The sequence below is a fragment of the Harpia harpyja genome, chromosome 8 (genome assembly GCF_026419915.1).
Source record: "Harpia harpyja isolate bHarHar1 chromosome 8, bHarHar1 primary haplotype, whole genome shotgun sequence".
NCBI lineage: Eukaryota > Metazoa > Chordata > Aves > Accipitriformes > Accipitridae > Harpia > Harpia harpyja.
The window spans coordinates 45,833,215-45,856,995 of record NC_068947.1 but is presented as its reverse complement, the minus strand read 5'-3'; the positions used below and the strand labels follow the sequence as shown (position 1 = coordinate 45,856,995).

Genomic DNA, 23,781 nt, shown 5'->3' with positions numbered 1-23,781 from the left:
TTTTTTTTTTTAAATATATATTGCATTTCTGGATGTTATGGAAAGGACATTTCCAGTTCAGATTTAGACTTTCTAACTATTCTTTTTTCAAGACTTAATTAAAACAAAGTTTTTATGCTTTCTAAAATTCCCCTTGGAAGCTTAATATAACTGGTATAAGCATAATGTCAAACTGGCAAGACAGAATAAAACAGGATTTAAATGTAGGACTATGAAGCCAAATGCCATTTAAGTATTGACCTGGGCATGTGAATTTAGTAGTTAGAACTTCATTCTCATCTGCACTGGATGCATCAATATAAGCATCAACTGCTGTTTCATTAAACGTCACATTGTGCATAGGCTGTTTTCATGCAGTAGAGAGCCACAAGACTGCCTAAAACCTCAGCTGAAATACTCTGTGATTAGCTAGGAGTTTTTCATACACAGTGCCTATTGAGATATCTTGCATAAGTATTTAGAGCAAGTCACATCCCAAATGGGTCCGATGAACTTTGTAGAGCTTACAGAAATTTAACTCCAAAAAAACCAAACAACACAAAGATACTCACTAAGGAAGAGCTAATGGCTTGGATCCCAAAGGCATTTGGGTATGTATCTTGCTCTGGTTTCAGTAGAAGCTGAATGTCTAAATACAGTGTAAGAATCATAGGTTGCTGCTTTTGGTGCTAAATAACTGAGTAGAGGCTGGAAAGAAAATGGGTTCTTCCTGAACTATTTCCTTAATTTTCCAATCATACAGACTAGAAAAGGACACTTAACTTCTCTGAGTGTCAGTTGTCTTCATAGAGATTTATTTGTTACCGTGTACAAGTAATATTTATAAGACACTTCAGAGCAAAGTGACAATGTATTATCTGTGTGTGCAGTGTTGCTGCTGCCATTCCCAAAAGTTATGACCTGCTTGCGTAGTCTGAAATTTCTGAAGTGTTAGTAAGCTAAGTATTTTGTTCCTTCTAGCTATACAATTGGCATTGTTAAATTTCCTCTTCTACACCGTAGTGTTATGTGCATATTCTGTTGAACATTGCCACATTAGGGCAGCACTTGTCAATGAAGTTTATGGATTGGGTTCTTCTCCTTAAAGAGTGAAACAAAATTTTATCAGTGATTTTAAAGAGAGGGCAGTCAATTGAAACATGAACTGCTTCTGCCTGCCTCTTCTGTTGCGAGAGAGTGTCGCAGAGGGATTTACAAAAGATCTCTACAAAAAAAGGTCTCCCCCTTTTGGACCCCGGATGTCACTGAAGCGAGCTCACTCTGTAATTTCTGCCTAGCCTCTCTATGCTTGAGCAGACCATCAGCTCCCCACTATCAAATGTGCCTGAAAGGGCATTACAAAAAAAAAAAAAAAAAGCAAGTGGAATTACTGTTGGATCCAGTCATCATACATACTATGAGAAATCAACCAATAAATGTGAAACTAAATACTGGCTATCATCCCTCCAGCCCTCTTCTCATCATTATTTCCATTCCAGAAGTATTGTGTGCTGGTTTCCTTCTGCTTGCCTAAATATTTTCTAAGAAAACATTGTGCGGTCTACTGGGTGCCTGATTCATTTACATAAGATTACGGATACTTGCAGTGTTTCTCAGCAATTTTCTGACTTGCTGTGAGATTCTTAGTTGTTGTCAGGGAACAGTTTTGTGCTTGCCTCCAAGGTCATTGCTGCTACAGGAGCTTGCTGTTAATGCTGTTGTAGAATCCTTGTGGTGAGTCTTAAAAATTTAAGCATGGGGCTGAATAAAGAGAAATTCAGGTTTCTTTCACTGTGTTTTGTCAGATGCTTTTTAGGTTAAACGTGGTCAAGACATCTTCCTCTGTGTCTTAAATGGACAAAACAAAGATATCTTCATCGCAGAATCAAAAGGACCTATAAAAATCACCAGCAAAATCAGGGGTAAACAGTACTAGGTACTGTAATTGAATGTCTAATATGAAATGGCCTAGCTCAGGAACATCATAGATTCAATAGATTAAGAGGGAGAGGGGAAGACACTACAAAGAGTTGGACTGTGTACCTTGCCTTCAGCAAAATGTGCAAGTGATTAAATGTAATTCCAGGATTCATGTTCTGAGAAATCCATTAAATAGCAATGGCATCTCTGAGAATCTTTGTCCTTTTAATTTTTTTTGTAACTCTTTTGGTTTCAGAGTGGAGCTTTCAGATCCTGTGTTTAAGAAAATTTCTTACAGAGAATATGAAGTGGATTTTAAAAAAGAAAAGCCAGCAAATATATTTGCAGGTAAACAGGAAGGGAATGTTCTGAGTATTTTTGTTTGTTGCTTGTTATAAAGCCAGTAACAAGCTAAGAAAGCTTGTATTTTTGTGGCCATTGTTTTGCACATAAACCAAATAGACACAGTGGATGAGGCGTCTACAGTGCACTAGGCTTTCAAAGGCCATAGAGAGGTTGGATTTTCAGAGGCTGGGTCTCTACTATCTGCAAATTAATTGTATGGTACAAAGTCATTCCTTTTGTTTTCAACATCTGATGAGACTTCCCATACACATTTAGACTTGTACAGCACAGCTATAAATTCACGTGGAAGAAGCTTAAGGCCTGAGGCTAAATATGTTTCTGATAGATCAGTGGAAAGGAAAAGAAAAGCTGTGAGCTTGGGTGCGAAAGATTTTCCCTTGCCTTTGTGTCTATTACTGCTTGAAGACGCTTTAAATGGATGGAGGCAAGTTCTTGTACTTATGCTATACGTAAGTATGGTACTTGTGTTCTGATACTTATGCAGAGTACTTACATTGTCTGCACTTCATATGAATAGATAAAATAACTTCAGATGTTAGGCATTCAGATTTAGATTTCAAAGTAAATGTGTGTGAGGTTGGTAGTATGAAATTTTTACAAGTTGCCCTGAAAGGTCTAGTCTATGATCTGATTCCTTTCAGTTTTGTTTGTTCTCCAGTGTTTCCTGAAACTACTTTTTTCTTTTCAGAGAAATTTACAAAATAGTTTACAAGAAAAGAGACTACCAAGCCAAAGGTTGTCTTAGCAGATTTCTTCCATTGCTTATTTTTGCACATGGGGAGTAGGGATACAAGCCCCTCTTGAAACCTTTTGCAGGCTATGCCTCAAGAAATTTGCAATATGGAACTGATTATTTCTTGAGATAACATTTTGGAATTGAGAGATCTTTTTGTTCTGTGACTTCTGGCATTGAGAGTGCTATTCAAAGAAATGTGTTTGAATGCCTTTCTCTAAACTCTTAAACTATAAAATGTCTGCCTTCCTAAAAATGTTTAATTAAATTGTATGTGAAGGGTTCCTAGAAATTCCCAGTGAAACTCAACATGAACCCTTTGATAAAATTTTCTGTATCTGGAAATAACTTTTTTTTTCCCAAATCTACCATTTTCCTGTGCTTTTTAAGTGCTAGTTGCCAGATATACAATTTATAACATTCCTGACTATGAGCTGCAGGTTTTAAATCCCACATGACTTTTTGTGGGTAAATCTTCATTGCAGTGGTAGTACATTTGCTGCCTGTATTAATTTTGCAACTTGTACTTCGAGAGCTCACGTTCCCTAATGGAGGGAGAGAATTTATTGTTTCACTAAACATACTGTTTTGCTCACATTTTCCTCTCTCTTTAACTTGAATAACTACAGGGCTTCTGGGACCAACTCTGCGTGCTGAAGTGGGAGATACTTTAGTAGTTCACCTTAAGAATATGGCTGACAAGCCGGTCAGTATTCATCCCCAAGGCATAGTTTACAACAAAAATGCAGAAGGTAAATACTAGAAAAGCTCCATGTTTTGTTCACTTACTTGTAGACTATGGCACGAAATATTGAGAGGGGCCCAGACCAATGTTTGAGGATATGTGTAACACAAATATCTGTTGATCCTGGATCAAAACTTTACACCCATTGTTAGCTCCTTTCTTGTTCATCAGTGTAACACTAGGAATATGAGTGTCATCTGACACATACAGTCTCCTGACCAGCTGCCTGTGTTCTACAACTGTTTCACAGAATCACAGAGTGGTTGTGGTTGGAAGGTACCTCTGGAAGTCATCTGGTCCAACCTCCATGTAATTGCAAAATACTCTATTTCAAGACATGTAAACTCTTAAATACAGGTCTTAAAAAAACTTTTCCGAATCCCTTGCAATAACGTACATCAAGCCTTTATTGGTAAAGGTAGTTGACAGTGTTGATTGTGTTGTTCTGATACTCAGCATGTCATGCTCAGCTTTGTGGCATTTAGCTCCTGGAATCCTCATGAGACTAGCAAAAAGAGATATAAACCATGACCAAATTGACAGTTAAATGTCTGCACTAGCACAAAGTGAGTTTGCCCATGCTTCTTGGATTGCCATGCCCCCTGGGTGCTGAGCCAGAGCTCTGACCTACAGTTTACAAATTTATTCAAGGCTTTGTTTGTTGTGTCAATACAAAAAGAGTTTCGCAACCCCATCTCATGGAGTTGAACAAAACGTGTTACTGGAAGTGATAGGCAGTTCAGTTTGACTATCTTATTAATGTGCCTTTTGCATCTAGGATTTTGATTCTCTGGCTCCTCTTCATCATATTGCAGATTTGTTGGATATGGTAGGCATAGATATGAGCCATTACTGCCATCTGGATATGCAGTGCACAAAAGGTCTAAGGCAGCGAGGCAATGCTAGCTTGCGCAATGGCTTTATGAGAGACAATTAGAAAGTTTGGCAAAGTGGGTGATATTCCTCCACAGAGTGTAGTGACCAGAGGCTGAAGGTTCATGCCATCCTAACCCTAGTCAGACTGATGAAGAGCCCCACCTTTTGGCAGTGATGACAGTGCTAGGAAATCTTTATAATCTATAAGAAACAGGATTGTGGAATAGCTACTCTCCCCTATGCTACTCTCCACAATGTGAGTGGAATCATGAGCAGGAGGACATTCCAGATGCTTTAATTGCTCTTTGTCTTTATGCCACCCTACTGACTCTTTTCTTGGCAGGCTCCCTGTATGATGACAGAACATCATCTGCAGAAAAACGAGATGATGCTGTACTTCCAAGCCAGGTCTACACATATGTGTGGGATATAACAGAAGAAGTTGGTCCAAGAGAAGCTGACCTTCCTTGTCTTACTTACGCATATTATTCTCATGAGAACATGGCAATGGATTTTAATTCTGGTCTGATTGGAGCACTGCTTATCTGTAAGAAAGGTAATGAATGCTTTAAGACTACTGTAAGGTAATATAGTTTCATTTTGTAATAAAGTTAAGGTTTTATGATAATGAGGGAAGATATATTATTCTCCTTTTCACATCTTTACATGCAGTGTAAGTAAATGGTTTTCAACATCTTTCTTTTAGATGTTAAATTTTTTAAATGCCACCTTTCATGCAGATTGTCATGGCTTAACCCCAGCCAGCGACTAAGCACCACGCAGCCACTCACTCACTTCCCACCCCACCCAGTGGGATGGGGGAGAGAATCAGGAAGAGAAGTAAAACTCGTGCGTTGAGATAAGAAAGGTTTAATAGAACAGAAAAGAAGAAACTAATCATGATAATGATAACTAATAAAAAGACAATATTAATAATAAAAGGATTGGAATATACAAGTGATGCACAATGCAATTGCTCACCACCTGCCGATCGACGCCCAGTTAGTCCCTGAGCAACAATCCCCCCAGCCCCACTCCCCCTAGTTTATGTACTAGATGTGATGTCAAATGGTATGGAATACCCCGTTGGCCACTTTGGGTCAGCTGCCCTGGCTGTATCCCCTCCCAACTTCTTGTGCCCCTCCATCCTTCTTGTTGGCTCGGCATCAGAAGCTGAAAAATCCTTGACTTTAGACTAAACATTACTTAGCAACAACTGAAGACATCAGTGTTATCAACATTCTTCTCATACCTAACGCAAAAACAGCACTATACCAGCTACTAGGAAGAAAATTAACTCTATCCCAGCTGAAACCAGGACACAGATCCATCCTGTAATTATAGGGTGGACAGAGTGTGCTATTAATAGATACATTTGCCTGTACTGGTTGTGTTTTCCGTTGCTTAACTGCTATATATATGACCTCAAATTTCCTGTCTTAGAATAAATATTTTTTAAAGCTTCATTCAAAATGGTTCAGCCATTCCAGAGAATAAGGCAAGAAATATTTTTTTTTACCCATGCCTTTTAAAGGCTGTCTGGTCAAGAGGCTGTAGCACTCTCTCTTCTGTAACGGGTTTGAAATTGCAGAGCAGTATGTCTTTTGCTAGTCATTTGAAAATATGGCCAAATTTGAACAGATTATAAGTCTTTAAAAATTGATTTGCATGTGATCAGGGACTTGAGATTCTAGCAGTTTGAGTCATTGAATTCCATCTCCACTAATATGAACTGATGTCTTGTAGGACCTGTAAATAACTGCTAGGTACACGCGACTGATTTGAGGGAAGTTTGAAACAGCGTACCACCATGTAAGCTACTTAAACTACTTTCTGGTCCCTTAAATCCTAAATTTTTCCTAGTTACATACCCTTCTTTTAGTGAAAGCTCTGTGAGTTATTTAGCTTGATCCTCTTTTCCCTGCAGTTTGAATCAAATGTTTTGTATAGACTGCAGACTGCTTGGACTTGGACCTTGAAGCCTTCCTGAAAGTAAACGTAAAACTGGTTCAGTGTGGGTTGTACAAGGGCACTCTTCTCACTGATAGATATCCATTTAATTGCAGAACACACCTACTCATATCACCTCAAGGGAGTGGCGTTAGTATTAATTATGTTCCTCCAGAAGATTTTTGAGAATTAGTGCTTTTAGTATTATCTAGGACTTGTTATTTTTCTAATTTTCTTGGGTTTTCTTTCTCTGTGTTCATGTGTATGTGTGCATTTTATGGCATAATGGTGGAGTTAATATGGACAAGTGCTTTGGAATTGCTTGCTTGCTTTCCTTCTCAGGCTTCTCAAATTCATGCATATATTGTGGACTTGAGTTGGATATGAGGTTGAGATGGATTGGTTTGACCACTACCTTCAAGACAATTTGAGCATATGTTTCTAGCTAGAGAAAAGACAAAGCTCATTAAATACACATTAATGCCGCTACATTGATGTGAAAACTGCTTTACTTCTGCCTCAAATTAAGACCTGTTGTTTCCTTCTTCATAGGAAGCCTAAATGAGGATGGGTCACAGAAACTTTTCGACAAGGAGTATGTACTGATGTTTGGTGTGTTTGATGAAAACAAGAGTTGGCAAAGATCAGCATCACTCAAGTACACAATTAATGGCTATACTGATGGAACATTACCAGGTACTGTTCAGGCTTATGTGAAATGAAATTAACATTGATGAAGACTGAATATTGCCTTTGTTTGCTTTTTATGCAAGAGAACAGGAATGTGGAAGAATGGGATACAGCCTTTTTTAGAACATGTCTGTGAGCATCTAAATTCTAGAAGAGAAACTGTGCTGCTGGAAGGAAGTTATGCCATATTGCTGATACGAACAACAAGATTACTTCTAAGAAGAGTTCTGCTAGAAGAGCGGATTACTAACTTTAAAAAAAATAAGAAATACCTGATTTTTTTTATTCAGCTGATGGGGGGGAGACAGTGATGTGGTTAAGTGAACTGCTGGTTTTACAGCATGTAGAACACACTAGGTGAAGAACCTCCTGGAAGTGGAAAGTCAGTTACCATTAATTTATTTTTATTTTTTTTATCTCCTCCAAACAAGGACAGATCAGCTTTCTAAAAGAGGCTACTGTTTTTCATCCTTCTTACCCAGCTCACTATAAGTCAGGCTGTCACTTGCATGTAAGTTTTAAACACCTATCTTCCACTGACATACAGGACTTTGGTATCTGTTCCATTTACAAGCTTCTGAAACTTCCTCTTGTTGCAGACACTGATCGCAGGAGTCAGAGATTTTGTTAACGTTTTGAGCAAAGATTCACTTCAGACCTAGTGTGCATAGGGAACTTGCATGATTTGCCTGTATTCTGAACCCTACCTCCATTTCTCTTTCAGATTTAGAGGCTTGTGCATATGACAACATTAGCTGGCATTTGATAGGAATGAGTTCCAAGCCAGAAATTTTCTCCATTCATATCAATGGCCAGTCCATGGAGCAAAGACATCGCAGAGTTTCTACTGTTAACTTAGTGGGAGGAGCATCAACCACAGTAAACATGACAGTGAGTGAGGAAGGAAGGTGGCTGATATCTTCTCTTGTCCAAAAGCACCTGCAAGGCAAGGAAACATCTATTTTAGGCAACTGTAGAGTTGTCCTTCTCTCCTTTACATCCCAAATGGCTTCTACTGTTTTGCAATGGTACAGTCACTGTGTTTCAGATGGTTGTCATTTCACTAAGAAACCACTGGAGAACAGGGCATTCTGTTGGAATGAAAAGTGCACGATGAACTAAAAGGCATTCTTATCTGCAGCTTTACTGCTGTGTGCAGATCACAGAGCTACAGTGAACTCCAGTGTCTAAGCTTCTGTGAGCTGTTCAGATAAGCACCGTGATAAAATGAGTAAGGAACCACGTGTTCCTTGAGAAACTGAGCACTTTCAGCTAAGGGTCACTCAATCTGATGCAAATATTTGCTGTTCATCATTTGAAAGTGGGTATCTCTCTCTCAGCAGTGATCAGAATTCTGTTTTAAAGAATGAGCTAAATCCCTCTCTTACAAGACCTGGAAGACATGTTTTGAAAAAAGAAAAAGGGGGAAAAAAAATAGCTGTCTATCTGTTCAGCTGGTATTTTCAAAGAGGGCTAGTTGAGAGAGCTTCTGTATTCCATTTGATTAATATGGTCTCCTTCGAAGGCTCCCAGCCTATATATACAGTCTACAAGGATGCAGCCTTTTCAAGCCTGAAAAGATGGCAATCAGATGAACAAAAACTTGCTGACAGCCTTAGCTAAAGAAATAAAAAATGCAGTTGAAGTGGTAGAGTTCATAAAATGGAAAATCACTATGGTACTGTTTCTTCCCAATCAGCTGGAATGCACGGTTACCTCACTGTAAGAGACTGTGGGGACAAAGAGGTAAAGAAGAGTCGTCTCTCCTATAAAGAACGTCTTATGGTCAAAAGCTGGGAATATTTCATTGCTGCAGAAGAAGTTACTTGGGATTATGCCCCGACTATTCCAGACAGCCTTGATAAGTAAAATAATACTTTGTCAACATAATATGGAATGTTAATATGAAATCAGAGAATAATTCAGGTTGGAGAGGACCTCTGGGGATCCACCAGCAAAGTTGGATCCAATGGCAAAATTAGATCCAGTTGCACAGGGCCTTATCCAGTTGAGTTTTCATTTTCTCCAAGGACGGAGACTCCTCAGTTTCTCTGGGTACCTTTGCAATCTCACAGTGAAAAAGGTTTTCCTTATATTTAATCAGACTTTCTCATGTTGCACCTTGTGTCTGTTGTGTCTCATCTCTTTGCTATGCTACTCTGAGAAGAGTCTGGTTCTGTTTTCTTTATAATCTCCCATTTGACAGTTGAAGATAAAAATAAGATGTTCCCTTAGCTGTGTCTTCGCACGACTGAATAAACTGAGATTTTGCTTCTATGTCATGTGCTCTAGGTCCCTAATCACTGTGGTGGCCCTCCACTGTGTGTCAATGACTTTCTTTGCTGAGGAGCCCAAAAGTGGACACCTTCTTTTGCCTCTAACAGGGAGCCCGAAATATGAAGATGACTTAGGAAATACCCTAAGCAGCATACAAGCCTATTTTCTAAATTACTTTTCAATATGAATTCTGCTGAAATAAACAATCCTTAAGGATTGGGATGGAGGGAGGGAATATTTCTGGAGAACAGAAGTTTTTAAAAGTTCAGTACGATAACATGTTTAGGGAATGGGAGAGAGGTCTCTCTATAGCACCAGTGTAGATGTAGTAGAAGTCATAATAAGTAAGCATATTGGACTATTTTGTTCAACCTAAGGTAAATACAAGGAATTCTGTAACTTACATGAGGTCATAGTACACAATGCTGCCAGTGCACTGTGAGGTTAAATTTGCAAACTGTCCATTCCCCACTGCTAGAGTACTGGTGACTTTACAAGCTGATGTTCATAAGAACCTTTAAGTATTTAAGCAGAACAAGACAAATCCCTTACCCTGTATGGGGTTATAGTTTTATATACCTCCTTAGAATATAGCGTTCACATAACTCTTCAAGTATTCCTCCTACTTTGGTATGATTTGCTTCCCTTCTTATTTGCTCTTGGACTCCATGGAGCAAACTTTTATATCTTTCCCTGCTAGTTACATGTCATTACTTTAACCACCTCAGTGCTCTGATTTCTTCCTCCTTTGTTCAAAATTAGTTTATCCCTGTTCAGTAACCTTTTTTGAAGCACAAGTGACCAGGACAAACATGTTACTCTGTGTTACTTCCCAGTATTTATCCTAGTTTTGCTCTCAGCATTAACAATTCTAATGTTTTTAAACTTGAGAGTAACAGTACTTATTGTATGGTGCTGACTGGAATTAAGATTATATGTTCCTGTCTCTCCTAGAGTCTTTGCTACTGTAAGCAAATTGTTTATTTTTTCTATGCTCAGCTACGCCTTTGTAAAAGGAGAACAGTGATTTCTGCTATCTTACCTTGAAAATGTAGCTGCTGCTTCAGTTTGTTTCTTTCTTGCATGTATACCCTATTAAATTAAATATAACCTCTGATACTAAAACACGAAAAACGTTCCAAGCTTCTTCTTACCTAATATAGGTTAGAATTTGGGGTGAAGAGCATTAGGTTAGTTTAGGGCTTGGATTTTTTTTCAAGCAGTGAGGTTTCTACCAGTTGCATGAGTACTAATTCTGTATTCTAATAGATGTCACTATTCAAGTTTTGTTGATCGTTTGTCTTTTCCTTTATTTTTAAGACACTATAAAGCGCAGCACTTGGACAACTTCTCAAACCTCATAGGTAAAAAGTATAAAAAGGCTATTTTTAGGCAATATACTGATGCCAGCTTCACTAAACGTCTGGAAAATCCTCGTCCCAAGGAAACTGGAATCTTGGGCCCTGTTATCAGAGCTCAACTCAATGACAAAGTCAAAGTAAGTAACATAAATTCAGAGATTATTTATACTGTAGCATAATTTTCTGTTGGGCAGAGATACAAAAGAACTAGTTTGATTTGGGTTTTTTTGTCAAAAAATATAGCTAATGTTATAAATTGGCCCTATTAAAAGGTATGATCACAAGTGACAGTGTTTACCTTAAATTTTTCAGCATTCCCTCTATAGTTTCCATGATTGTGCTTTATTTTACAACATAAAGATGCTTCATTCGCACTCTTTGTAAAATATATTTATATGTTGACACTGGTCCAAAATGGAAAAAAGCTAGACTCAGCTGGACTTCTGGGGGGATTTGGATGTGAGGCCAAACTTCATGAGCCCCTCATTCCTTATGTTATCTTTTCTGGCTGTTTTAGAAAATGGTACTCAGTTTTCATAGTTAAATGTTCTTTCATGGAGTTATGAAATGAAACTACAAAGCATCTGCATTACAAGCTTGTGCTGCTGTCACATCCACTTGTCTTTCTGTTGTCACTTGATGATGCATCACAAAGTTTCATGACCTTTAATTGCCACCATGACTCTGTGACTCTGAGTTTAGCATGTTTCTTCTTTTTTTCTGGTTTCATCAAGAATAGGCAGGACATTTTGCCTTTTCCTCCCATATCCCATTTGGGTCTTTGGAATCTGGGACAAGATTTTTAAATCTGTTTAAATTTTTTTTCTCCTTTATTGAGGGATCTTAAGAACTTTAGTCAGTAACTTCGTATTCCCTGAGGTAGTGTGTGCCTGGTAGCTGGAGGAACAAGTGTTCTTTTTAGATTTTCCAGAGACCAGGTATAAGAAGCTGAACTTCACTCAATGGGCTCTACAAAGCCCAGCAACAGGGCACCAGCAGCATTTAGACTGTGGGTTTGTATTATCAGACAATATTTAAGACATCCCTTTGCCTTTCCAGCACTTCCTGGGCTGAAATCAGACAAATTCTACTGTAGTTGAAACTTTGCTATGTATTCAGACAAGGATTTCCTGAATACTAAATTAATTTTTTTTCATTTGCCTATCCATATAGATTGTATTCAAAAATAAGGCCAGTCGACCCTACAGCATTTACTTCCATGGAGTGACGCTTTCAAAGAATGCAGAAGGAGTTGATTATCCTCTGGATCCCACAAGTAAGAAATTTGTGAATTACATTTTGTGTACCACTAACTGTTGTGGAGGGTTTCATTGCTTTGAAGGAGATGCTGCGGCTGGGAATGTGCATGACTGGGACACCTCAAGTCTGTGCTCTGCCTCTGCTGACCTGTTGTGTTGCCTTACAGAGAAACCAAGGTATTATCTGCAAAGCATAGACAAATACTCTTTTTAGGTGTCTTAGTTTTCTGTTCTTGTTTGTGATTTTAGAGACACAAAAGTCCATGTTGAACTTCAGTTATCTCAGAGGTAGCTTGAAATGGCATAACTGCACTAGTTTCATTAAAAGGTGCAGCCTGATGTTATATAAAGATCTGGCTCTAAGTTCGTATCATTGCTGTTCTCCTTTATTTTTCCTTAGGCAATGGCACCCAGAGTAGAGGAATTGAACCAGGGAAGACATACACTTACGAATGGAAAATTGCTAAAATGGACCAACCCACTGCACAGGATGCACAATGTATTACAAGGCTATATCATAGTGCTGTAGATATTGAGAGAGATATAGCCTCTGGACTGATTGGCCCACTTCTGATCTGTAAAAGTGAAGCATTGACACAGAAGGGTGTGCAGGTAACATGTTTAGCAACCTTTTAGAGATAGATTTTGTTCAAACAATATTATTTGATCTACAGTGAATTTGGTTTTGCTCTGGGAGAGTGGTCCTCTTTGCCGTCTGTTGAAATTTTGCTTGGCAAAGACTTGAGCATCGCTCGGGAGAAAAAAATGTCAAAAGCTTGTGCTCAGGTCAAACCAGGAGGCTTGTCCTTTTACAGAGAGCCCAGTCATATACCATCTGCTTATCAGCAGTGCTAGTGGCTTGCTCAGTGCTCCACCACAGGCTGGTTGCAGTAGTAGGATTGTCACCTTGAAGTCTTGACCCCCTACTCCCTTTTTCTTAGCCCTTGGATCACCCTTACCACAACTCTGGTGAAGCTTATATTGCTTACGTAGTAAGAAAGAAAGATAGTAGGATTGAGTCCTTAATACATGTCTCTGTTCAAAAAATGTAACTGCTGTGTTGATTGTCTTTCAGAAAAAGGCAGATGGGGAGCAGCAGGCAATGTTTGCTGTGTTCGATGAAAATAAGAGCTGGTACATAGAGGATAACATCAAGGACTACTGCAGCAACCCTGCCAGTGTTAAAAGAGATGATCCCAAGTTCTATAACTCAAACATAATGCACAGTGAGTGGGATACGAAGCTGAATGTTGTGAAAGCTTATGCATACTTGAGCATTCAGTGATTGCTTGTTCTCAGATATAGTGCAACCAGGGAATTCTGTAGGGGCAGTGAACTTCTAACCATGCCAAGTAGCACGGTACAGAAATACGTGATATTTTAGGGCCCAGGCTGGCTCTGGACCCTGAAGCAAAGGCAAGGGTTATTTAACTTTGACGCAGCACCCCGCTGCCTTAGGGATACTATTTCCAGAGCTGAAATCTCCATCAGGGCTCTTGTGGTTTCAGCCCTGTGCCAGTCTCTTTCCAGGTGCAAATGTGAGTCCAGTTCAGTGGACTGACATCAAAGAAGAGGAGGTTTTAAAAGTCTTACTCTGAAAATATTGAGACCACTTTATTTTGCTTTCCTTTTAGCAATAAACGGCTATGTGTCTGACAGCAGTGAAATACTTGGATTTTGCCAAGATAATGTGGTTCAGTGGCACTTCTCCAGTGTTGGCACTCATGATGAGATTGTCTCTGTTCGCCTTTCTGGGCACTCTTTTCTGTATCAAGGCAAATACGAAGATGTGTTGAACCTTTTCCCAATGAGTGGAGAATCAGTCACAGTGGAAATGGACAATGTTGGTAAGTGGTAAAATTATAGTATTTGACAGCTCTTCTAAGACATTTTTTAATCTCCAGTCTATAAGGACTTACCTAAGTAGGAAACAAAGCTTTTCAGATAAACAGAGTGCTAGAAAACGTTCAGTCATTCCCCAGTGCAACTGATGTGTATGGAGTTTTGTTGGCTACACAGAATTAGCATGTAGCATAATTATATGCTATACTGAGGCTCTTTTTGAGGTTTTTTTGTTGGGTGTTTTTTTTCACTTCACAATTATTATTGTGGTTAGCAATGATCATTTTAAGGCAATTCCAAGATTGGCCTTGGAAACAATCCAGTATCAACTCCTCTGTATGATTCCCAACTCTGCCACATACTTGTCCATCCTGAGTTAGCTAATATGGGCCAAGACTGTCAAATTATGCTAGTCGTTATTGGACAAAGTGGCTACACCTCACCTTAGGCTTTTGGTCATTTAGCAGCAGTAAAGTCTGCCTGACTGAATCAGATCACTAGTCCATCGGTATACATCTTAGTGTCTAACTAGGATTAATACCATATCTTGAAAAGGTGATGCTAGAACCCATGTAGTCCACACTTACAGAATTACCTGCAAAAGGACAGAGATTATTCCTCATTGAAGGCTGTGAGTGTTTAGTGATCATCCTAAAATCCCACAAGGTTTAGGTATCCTTACGCTATTTAAAATACCATTATTTTTGTATTTTTATCTATTTAAATAACAAATTCTTCATGTCCTCAAAGCTTGTTTTCGGTGATCGCACAGCATCAAGACCTTGTAAGTTAAAAACGTATTGTACGTTAAGTGTTTTTTATTGTTCAAGACTAGGGAATCATTAAACTCCATCAGACTTTATGGAAACCTCCCCAGTAATGAAGTTGTACTTTTGCTTGATTTTTGGTATGGGATCTGTTCTTCCCGTCTAGGGCATGTTTTCTTTTGTAAATTTGCTGCTGTTAGAAATAAGGAAAGCTATGCAGGTCACTTCAAACTCTGATAAATACAGAAAAATTGTACGGGACCTTTTTAATAAAAAGGGCTGGTTTTCTCAAGCTCTGTTAATTCTGTCTATTTTGTAATTTCTGCTAGTTCCAAAAGCAAGCTGTGACAAGCAATGAACTTGATTTGATGCTGTGTAGGGAAGCAGATTGTATTTTGTTCTCTGCAGATCCTAGTTTCAAATGGAGAGCTTATCTTCTGACTAGGTTTTGGAGGAATTATTAAAACCTTTAAGTTAATCTAAGATGCCTTAGATTGGCAGCTTAATGTTTTGTGTCCAGATTGGAAATTCAAATTACTTTATTCTTTTAAAGATCATCCTTTATGCATTCAAAAGCTTTTAAAATACTATGTTTGTCAGATGTTTGTCAAAGTTGCCTCAGAACGTGTTCGTTCTGTTAAGAATGCTCCATCTGTGTGGCAATGCATACACCACGAAGGACAGGACAAAATTAAAACTTTATCTCAAAAGATCCCAATCTTAGATCCAGACGTAAACGTAGGTTCCTTTATATTGTTTCTTTCTTTCTTTCTTTTTCATATCTATTTCTTTCATGGGTTATGTTTGGACTCAGGTCCTAGGTGCAGCTTAATCTGTGGAGAAGAGCTCCAGCTCTTAGATGTATTTATTTATATGTGCTATTATTTGTTTACATTTTTTAATTATTTTTCATTGCAATGAGAGCTCATGGAAATCCCAGATGAGGATTAGCACTCTGCTGTAGCAAGTGCTGTAGAAACAAACCCAGCAACTTGCCCTGACCACTTACATGGTAGGCAATGTCCACTCTTGTAACTACTGCATATTAGAAAAACACTTTTATGTCAATTGCAGGTACTTGGCTTTTAGCATCCTGGGGTACCCCAGAGATGAGTTACGGCATGAGGCTGAGATTCAGAGATGCCAGATGTGACTATGAGGAAGATTACACATTTGATGTTGTGGATTTCAGTTACACCAAGACTGATAAAAAGGCTGTTTCCACCTCAGTTGAAGATGTGCAAGAAGAAGAAGGAGATAAGGAGGATTCGGATTATCAGGATTACCTGGCTTCTTTTTACTCCATCCGAAGCTCAAGGAATGCAACAGGCGATGAAGAAAAACAAAACCTTACAGCACTGGCCTGGGAACAATATGAAGGCACTGATGCCATGAGTTCTGAAGTGGCAGCTGGCTCAGGTCTGACAGCTATAAATAGTACTGAATCCACAAACACCTCTAAGTTCTTAGAAACTCGTATCACTCCTCTTCCCGCAGTTGAGGCTGAAACATTCCAGTCAAATCACACATCAGTCACAGCAGAAGAGGACTTATTTTTAGCTAGCATAAGTGATGGAAAGGCTGACTTCTTCTTTGAGAATAGAAGCCAAAGCAATTATGAAATAGATCATGGTAACATGTCTGCAGGTGCACACTTGCTGAGCAGTGGGGAAGGCCAAATGAATATTGCAGAAGAGCTTCCAACTGGTGGAAAGGACAGTAAATTTTTTTCAGGAAAGCATCAGGAGGAAAGCACAGGAAGAGGAAATTATAACATTAACAGTAGAAGGAAAAGGCGAAACTCACTGGCCATTAAGTTTTACTCCATCCAAAAGATGAATGCCCTTCTAAATCATGTACGAAATAAAAATGTCTCATTTTCTAGCAAGACAAGTGCACCTCATTCTGTGCATCATGCAGAGAACACAACCGATATAGACATGGTGGGAACTGGCCAGCTTCCAAATGATGATGATGAACTGGAAGAGGAGGAAACCAAGATGGAAAATGCCATGCACGCAGTTAACTTGACACTTGCTTTGGACCTCATTGTAGAAGATGGGTGTAATGCATCCAGCCTCTCTGAACCCAAGCTATCCAAAGATAAACAAGCAGGTGCTTTTTCTTCAGATCATACATTAGGCGATATAAGCCCTAATTCCAGCCCTGCGCTAGTGAAGAACTTACTAGAAGCATCATTGCCCAGGGCTGGGAAATATTCATCGAAAATGACAAATGAGGAATGGAATTTGGTGTCTGCAAAGGGGACTCTGGGATTAGAGGCAAATTTAGATAAATCTGTTAGTAGTAAGTTAAATCATCGTAGCAGAAATGGTACAGCATTCATAAATAAGAAGCCTATGAAGAAGTATCAAGGGTTCTCACATCTAATGGGAGAAAACCAGAAAGGGAGCCACACGCACCCAACTCTGAGAGGAAGGGGGAGGAACAAGAATGATACTTTGAGTACATCTGGTACCTTCATCAAGATCCGAAGGAAGAAAAAGGAATATCCAAAAATGACTCACTTGCTAAGCCCAAGGAGTAAAAAGCCCCAAAAAATCACCAGTTCTATGGCAGGGTTTGGCCGTACATTGTTTCCAGGTGAGACCAACCACACGACACTGCCATGCTGCACTAACACCACAGGGGCACCCACTGAGGCCAACCATACAGTTGATCTGAGTACAGCCAGGCATGGAGAGTCGCTAAATTACACGCTCACCCCACGGCAGCTTAAGCCATCAATCACGATTGGACTTCCCCAAGAAAATGGAGACTACGAATATGTTGTGGAAGGATCTTACGGTGAGGAAACATCAGGTGGTGAATATGAATACCATTATGTGACCTTTGATGACCCATACATGACAGACCCCAAAGTGAATATCAACGAACAACGCAACCCAGACAACATTGCTGAACATTACCTGCGTAGCAAAGGGAATGAGAGGAGATACTATATTGCAGCTAAAGAGGTCTGCTGGAACTATGCAGGATATAAAAAAAGGTTTGGCTAAATCATTTGCTTTCATTTTGCACACCATCCTGATACATATTAGCAGAATGTTGATTCACGTGCTGATAAATTTAAGAGCATCTGGAATGTGCAATGTGATTTCCAACATTTCAGTTGTATAACCCTAAGAATTTTCCATGGGAGGCTAGGAATTTTCCATGGGAGGCTGGGGCCCCCCTAGAAAGTATTCTCCAGGCTTACTCCTGCCTTATCTCGGTCTGTATACATGGTACTTGCAAAAATGGCAGAAACCACAGGCAGTTTCTTTCCGCACTTGCAAAATAAAGAAATCCTTATGCTCAGAGCTCTGTATAGATCTCCCCAGTGAGGTTCATCCTCAGCTGGTGTGAGGTGCGTAGTTCCAGTGAAATTAACAGACCCCATGGCACATACTGTCTCAGTGTGTTGAAGAGCTGAAAACCAGTGTTTCCTCCTACTAGATGACTTTGGTTAAGTTTCTATTTTTTGCAGAATTGGAAATGAGGCAAAGTTTATAGGGAATGATACTATGTTTTATCAGAATAATAGCATTTTGGTGCTTCTGTTTAAGATCTGAAGAATGGTTTGAATGCCTAAAAGTTTTTTTTTTTCTTACCAGCTCTGTGTTGCAAAATGCAGATATAGTCAAATGTAAAATGTTTTTCTGTTAGCTTTCCAGAGAAGGTACATCTGTGAGACAGTAGGGCGTAGGTGGTAGGCTCACTACACTCTGAGCTAAGCTCCAATTCAGATTATTAAGGCTAATGGTAGAAAAGGAAAACAGAGCTCAGGTAGGTTTTCAGAGACTAGTTGGAGTTTTTCAGTGATACCTGACCAAATCTTTGAAGGATCTCTTATACAACTCTAGAACTAGAATTGCTTAAACATTGCAAGTCATGATTTTCAGAATCATCTGACACGTATTTCTGTGTTTATATTCTAAAATGTTCCTGCTGTATGAGTTCTCAGATTTCATCAAAGCTATTATTTCTGATTCACTGTGTACATTTTTAATTGGGTGTTTCCTTTCAGTACAATGATGAATGACAAAACCTGTAAAGATGGCAGCACATATAAGGTGATTTTCCAAAGCTATACAGACAGTACCTTTACAACTCTTCAGGATGAAGATGAATATGAAGAACACCTTGGCATCCTGGGGCCAGTTATCCGGGCTGAAGTGGACGATGTTATCCTAGTAGGTCAATGTTTTGAATATGTGTGCAGGATAAGATTCTTGTGGCAATCTTAGTGTGATGTAGAATGGGTCTAAAAATACCACAAACTTTTAAAAGATCATGATGGGGAAACAGTTTTCAAAGCTAGAAACTGCAGTGTGGACATACAAGCAGAGTGATGTGTTTCTTTGAAACACATCCTTTTTCTCTCCTATCCACAGTAAATTCACTTCTGTTTTTCTTATGTTTCCCAGCATTAAATACTGGCTTATCAGTCTAATGTAAAATGAGATTTAATTTTAACATTAAAAATATTAAGTTTTTTAAACCCAGATTGCACTGAAAATATTACTTTTTATATGTAAAGGCAGCTTCTTAATTTTTTTTAAAAGAAAAGAAATTAGTAAATTTGTATTCAAGATGAATATATATATTTGTCCAAAAAGTGTATTTTCCTCTGAAAACTTTTCCTGTAAATGGGTGGGTTAGTTATAATACAAACAACAAGGATGGAGAGGAACTGAATCCCTGGTGATACAGTAGTATATTTGCATTAGGAAGCACGTTGCTGTAGAGTTTCCCTTCTCTCATGCTTCTTCATCCAGTCTTCCAACACACAGGGGTGGACTTAGATGCGGAGGGTAGATCTTACTGCTTTCTGCTTATTTCAGTAGGAGTAGTGTGCAACAGGAACACATTAAGCTACATTTAAAAACATGAGTAAGAGAAGAAAGGCTATTTTAGCTTGGGAGCGTCATTCTCTAAGGAGAGGTAAATATGTAATCTCCTTATCCTCATGCTTCTCTGGGACAAGTGAGAAGCCCTGCTTTCAGTGAGAGTGATACATACAGAGGTTTAGTATTACTGTTTTGTGCCCTTCTTTAGTGCAACTGTGCAGCAAAGCATAAGAGGTAGAAACTCCCTGTCTCCCTGCTTGCTGTAACTAAGCATATCTGGGTGTGAAGGGCAGCAGTAAAAGTCCTAGGAACCTAGACTCAGTGGAAGACAGGGAGTTAGACTCATGCTTTCTACTTTTTACTTATCTGCATGGAGATGTCAAAAGCTATCCTGCCTGCCAGCTTTGCTATGCACACCATAGCATGTAATTATTATACAAATCTTGACCCTGGTTTGAGGTCATGGGAATGTATTGTGTGAGACTTCAGTTTAGGCCTGAATTTGCCAAACAATCTATTTCTTCTTTTTTTTTTTTTTTTTTTTTTTGAGGTTCATTTTAAGAATTTGGCATCCAGACCATATTCCCTCCATGCTCATGGACTCTTCTATGAAAAGTCCTCTGAGGGAAGCATTTATGATGATGAATCTACTGCTTGGTTTAAGGAAGATGATGAAGTTCAGCCAAATAACAGCTATATATATGTATGGTATGCAAACAGGCGATCGGGACCTGTGCAGTCAGGAGCAGCTTGTCGGTCCTGGATCTACTACTCCGATTTAAATCTGGTAAGGAAATCAAAATAGAAGTGGTAGTGTTGCTGGGATTGATCACAAAATCACAGAAACATTTATGTTGGAAGGGGATCACTAGAGATCATCTAGTCCACTCCCCCACAACTCAAGCAGGGTCAGGTAGAGTAGGTTGTCCAAGACTATGTCCAGTCGGGTTTTGAATATCTCCAAATGATGTTTTTGTATGGCTGTAGAAATGTAAGCTTCCAAACATGTTTTGGATAGCTGTCCTTTCTTTTGGGCCCGATGTTCCCATCTGACATTTGATCTCTTATACTCAGTTAAAAGAGGATATTAGCTGTTGAAGAATTCAAATTGGAGAACACTCTGGTAGACTGAGCAAGGGAAAGTAAAGATACAAGGCAACAGCAATTCTGACCTCTGCTTTAAATTTTTAGGGCCTGATGCATTTCCACAGAATGCTATGTTTTTTTGACATCTTTTGGGAAATACACTCTTACATCTAATATGAGTTTATTACCTTCTAGGAGAAAGATATTCACTCTGGTTTGATTGGGCCAATACTGATCTGTCAAAAAGGAACCTTCAGAAAGTCAAACAATAGCAGAACATCAACCCGTGACTTTTTCTTGCTTTTTATGGTCTTTGATGAAGAAAAAAGCTGGTACTTTGACAAACGTTCTAGAAGGCCTTGTACTGAGAAGACCCAAGAAATGCAGCAGTGCAACAAATTCTATGGTACTTATTTCATTTTGCCAAGTATTCAGTTTATTGGGGTGGAGGAAAAGGTGTTGGGGGAGGTATCTCAGCTCACAGTGCCTTTGAATATGCGTAAATCCCACACGTTGATTATGCGAACGTTTTTTTTGTTCGCCATTGTACTCATAATAGTTATAGTTTTATATGTAAAGATTAGCATTGGCTGGAAATTTTTTATTAAAATGAAGAAAGGACATATTAGACTGAAACTTTCAACAGAATATTAGACTGAAACTTTCAACAGAAAACTTCTTTCTCACACTCACATACATCTAACCCCCATATTTAAAAAGAAAGAAAACCAAAAAACCTTCTTTTCAGTAAAAAGCTAATACCTTGAAAACTTTTTGCAAGAAATGTAGAAATACCATAATTATTTGACAAATTGACTAGTTCTACTGAGAAATTCAAAGCAGCTGTAGGACAGCCCTTCATATACCTCTCTGTGGATACAGAGATTTTAGTTATGTAGAGTTAAGTAACTGGCTGACTGTTCAAAGGTAACCCTTTTCTCTTTGAAATAATGGTCAGTAATGAAACTATGTTTCTGTCCTTGAAAATATGATGCTTGTGTGCTGTAAGTAATCATGTTTTAAAAAGGCATGTTGAGAAATGGAATCTGCCTTTTGAAAATGTGGTCTATAAAATCAGTTATTAATCAAAGATGTCAGTTGTGACTGTATGGCTGTGGAAATGTAAGCTGCAGAACATGTTTTGGGTAGATGTCCTTTCTTTTGGGCCTGGTGTTCCCATCAGACATTTAATCTCTTACACCTTCTTGTTCTCCTGGCTGCCACGTGTTGCAAGCAAACTGTGCTTAAATCCTCTTGTGAGGTCCCTGGATTTCCTGAATTGATGTACATAGACTATAAAGTGTGTAGCACATCGAATTGGAAAAAGTGGTGGTTTTCCCAGATGCATTACTTCATTAAATATTTTACTGATTTTAATAACTACATTCTAGCACTTTAAGAGACCTGTTTTGTGAATGGTTTTCCTTACTAACAGTATATTTTTTTCAGCCATTAATGGGATTACCTACAATTTGCAAGCCTTGAGGATGTATGAAGGTGAACTGGTCCGATGGCATTTGCTGAATATGGGTGGGCCAAAAGACGTTAACGTTGTTCATTTTCATGGACAGACCTTCATAGAACAAGGAGAGCCAAACCATCAGCTTGGTACATATACACTCCTTCCAGGTAAGTATCAGAGTAGAGTAAGTTCTAAGGAGTGATTGTTGCAGTCTGTCACCATCATACCAATGTAAAGGTGAACAGAAGTTGGCTTTGGGCACAGTAAGAAGGAGTTTGAGAGCACTAACAGTTCATTTGCCTATGATGGTCAGAAGGAAAATCATCCCTTTGCACCTCACTTAACACTGTGGGAGGGGTGAAATAAAGATAACGTTGCTGTCCTTTAAAACTGGAAATATGAGTAAAGTTACAGACAAAACTTAAGTGCTTGAACAAATGTCTTCCTCAGACGAGAAAGGGTATATATGGAAAATGACTAGCAGTACGGTCTGCAGCACTACCTTCTGTTTTGCACACTCCTTGCCACTCACCAGATATGTGAGCATGAGCAGGTTTCTCTCCTTTATTGCATCTCTCTCTTCCTATCTGCAAAGTAGGTCATAGTGCTGGGCTTGGCTTTGGAAGGTGCTCAGCATAAAGGTCAGTATTGGAAAAAGGAAGTCAGTAGGATAGTGTCAGCCACCAATTCCTCGTCAAGTGACAAACGTACAATAGCGCAGCCATCCTCTTCGTGTGTCCCCAGGCTTCAATACCACTGAAGTCTCACTGATGTTTGCTGGGAAAGACTATTGCTATCTGGCTGAATATAATGAGGGTTTATTTTTATAATGTCAAGATGAGTGTGATACAGAAGAGAAAGAACAAATGTGAGCCTAGGAGAATTCTTATGTCCAGGAAGAAAGGAAATAGGCTAAAAGCATTCATTAGGCCACAGGATATACTCCTTTGCCCATCACTGTCAGCAGTGTGTGTGTGCAATAACAGGACTTATGAAGACTGTATTGCCAGCTACAAGTGTTCAAAAAAAGAAAAACCACCACCAACACACAAAAAAGCAGGAAACCTGGAGATCAAAATAATGGGATTGGCTTGGAATAGTATGAGTTTTAGTGAACATTAGGTGGTTTAATCACTATTTAAGCTTTTTAAGGTGATGTTTTTCTCTGATATCTATGTATGTTTTTGTTTAAATGGGAACCAGAATTATCATGTCTGCACTAACTAGGAATATAAGAAAAGCAATGAAGTGCAGCAAAAAGTGCAGCAAACAGCCTAAACCATATCTGCTTCCTGCTCAATCCTTGGCCCTCCTGGGGCAGGCAGAAAGTGAGGGGAGGGTCCACACATCTGATTCTCCTACATCTACTTTTGGCTTCTTTACATCCATTCTTTACATTACTTGAACAACACCCTGGGGCAGTGGGAGTAAGAGCTATCATCAGCACCACAGAATTAACATCCCTACATTATGTAATAAACTTAATAGCATTGTTCATTAGATGGCTCAGCACTGTACTTAATGTGCAGATATCTGCTGTTACAAACAGGCATCCAAGGTTTTATACTTTGCATCAGCAGCAAAGGTTAGGTTTTGATCTGGTCACTTAATTCCA

The 23,781-nt window shown here is 39.0% G+C and overlaps 1 protein-coding gene across 4 annotated transcripts in view; it reads left to right on the top strand.

The window, feature by feature from the left end:
• Positions 1-23,781, top strand: part of F5 (coagulation factor V) — a 37,105-nt gene that overhangs the window by 5,194 nt on the left and 8,130 nt on the right. For all 4 annotated transcript variants that reach the window (XM_052794288.1, XM_052794291.1, XM_052794289.1 and 1 more), the window contains 16 exons: positions 2,156-2,247; positions 3,628-3,750; positions 4,963-5,175; positions 7,122-7,265; positions 7,984-8,205; positions 8,959-9,124; positions 10,857-11,034; positions 12,071-12,173; positions 12,557-12,768; positions 13,232-13,382; positions 13,791-14,003; positions 15,840-17,775; positions 18,796-18,961; positions 20,169-20,405; positions 20,900-21,110; positions 22,154-22,333. In XM_052794288.1, the coding sequence (XP_052650248.1) occupies positions 2,156-2,247; positions 3,628-3,750; positions 4,963-5,175; positions 7,122-7,265; positions 7,984-8,205; positions 8,959-9,124; positions 10,857-11,034; positions 12,071-12,173; positions 12,557-12,768; positions 13,232-13,382; positions 13,791-14,003; positions 15,840-17,775; positions 18,796-18,961; positions 20,169-20,405; positions 20,900-21,110; positions 22,154-22,333 (4,547 nt within the window). The remainder of the gene's footprint in view (positions 1-2,155; positions 2,248-3,627; positions 3,751-4,962; positions 5,176-7,121; positions 7,266-7,983; positions 8,206-8,958; positions 9,125-10,856; positions 11,035-12,070; positions 12,174-12,556; positions 12,769-13,231; positions 13,383-13,790; positions 14,004-15,839; positions 17,776-18,795; positions 18,962-20,168; positions 20,406-20,899; positions 21,111-22,153; positions 22,334-23,781) is intronic.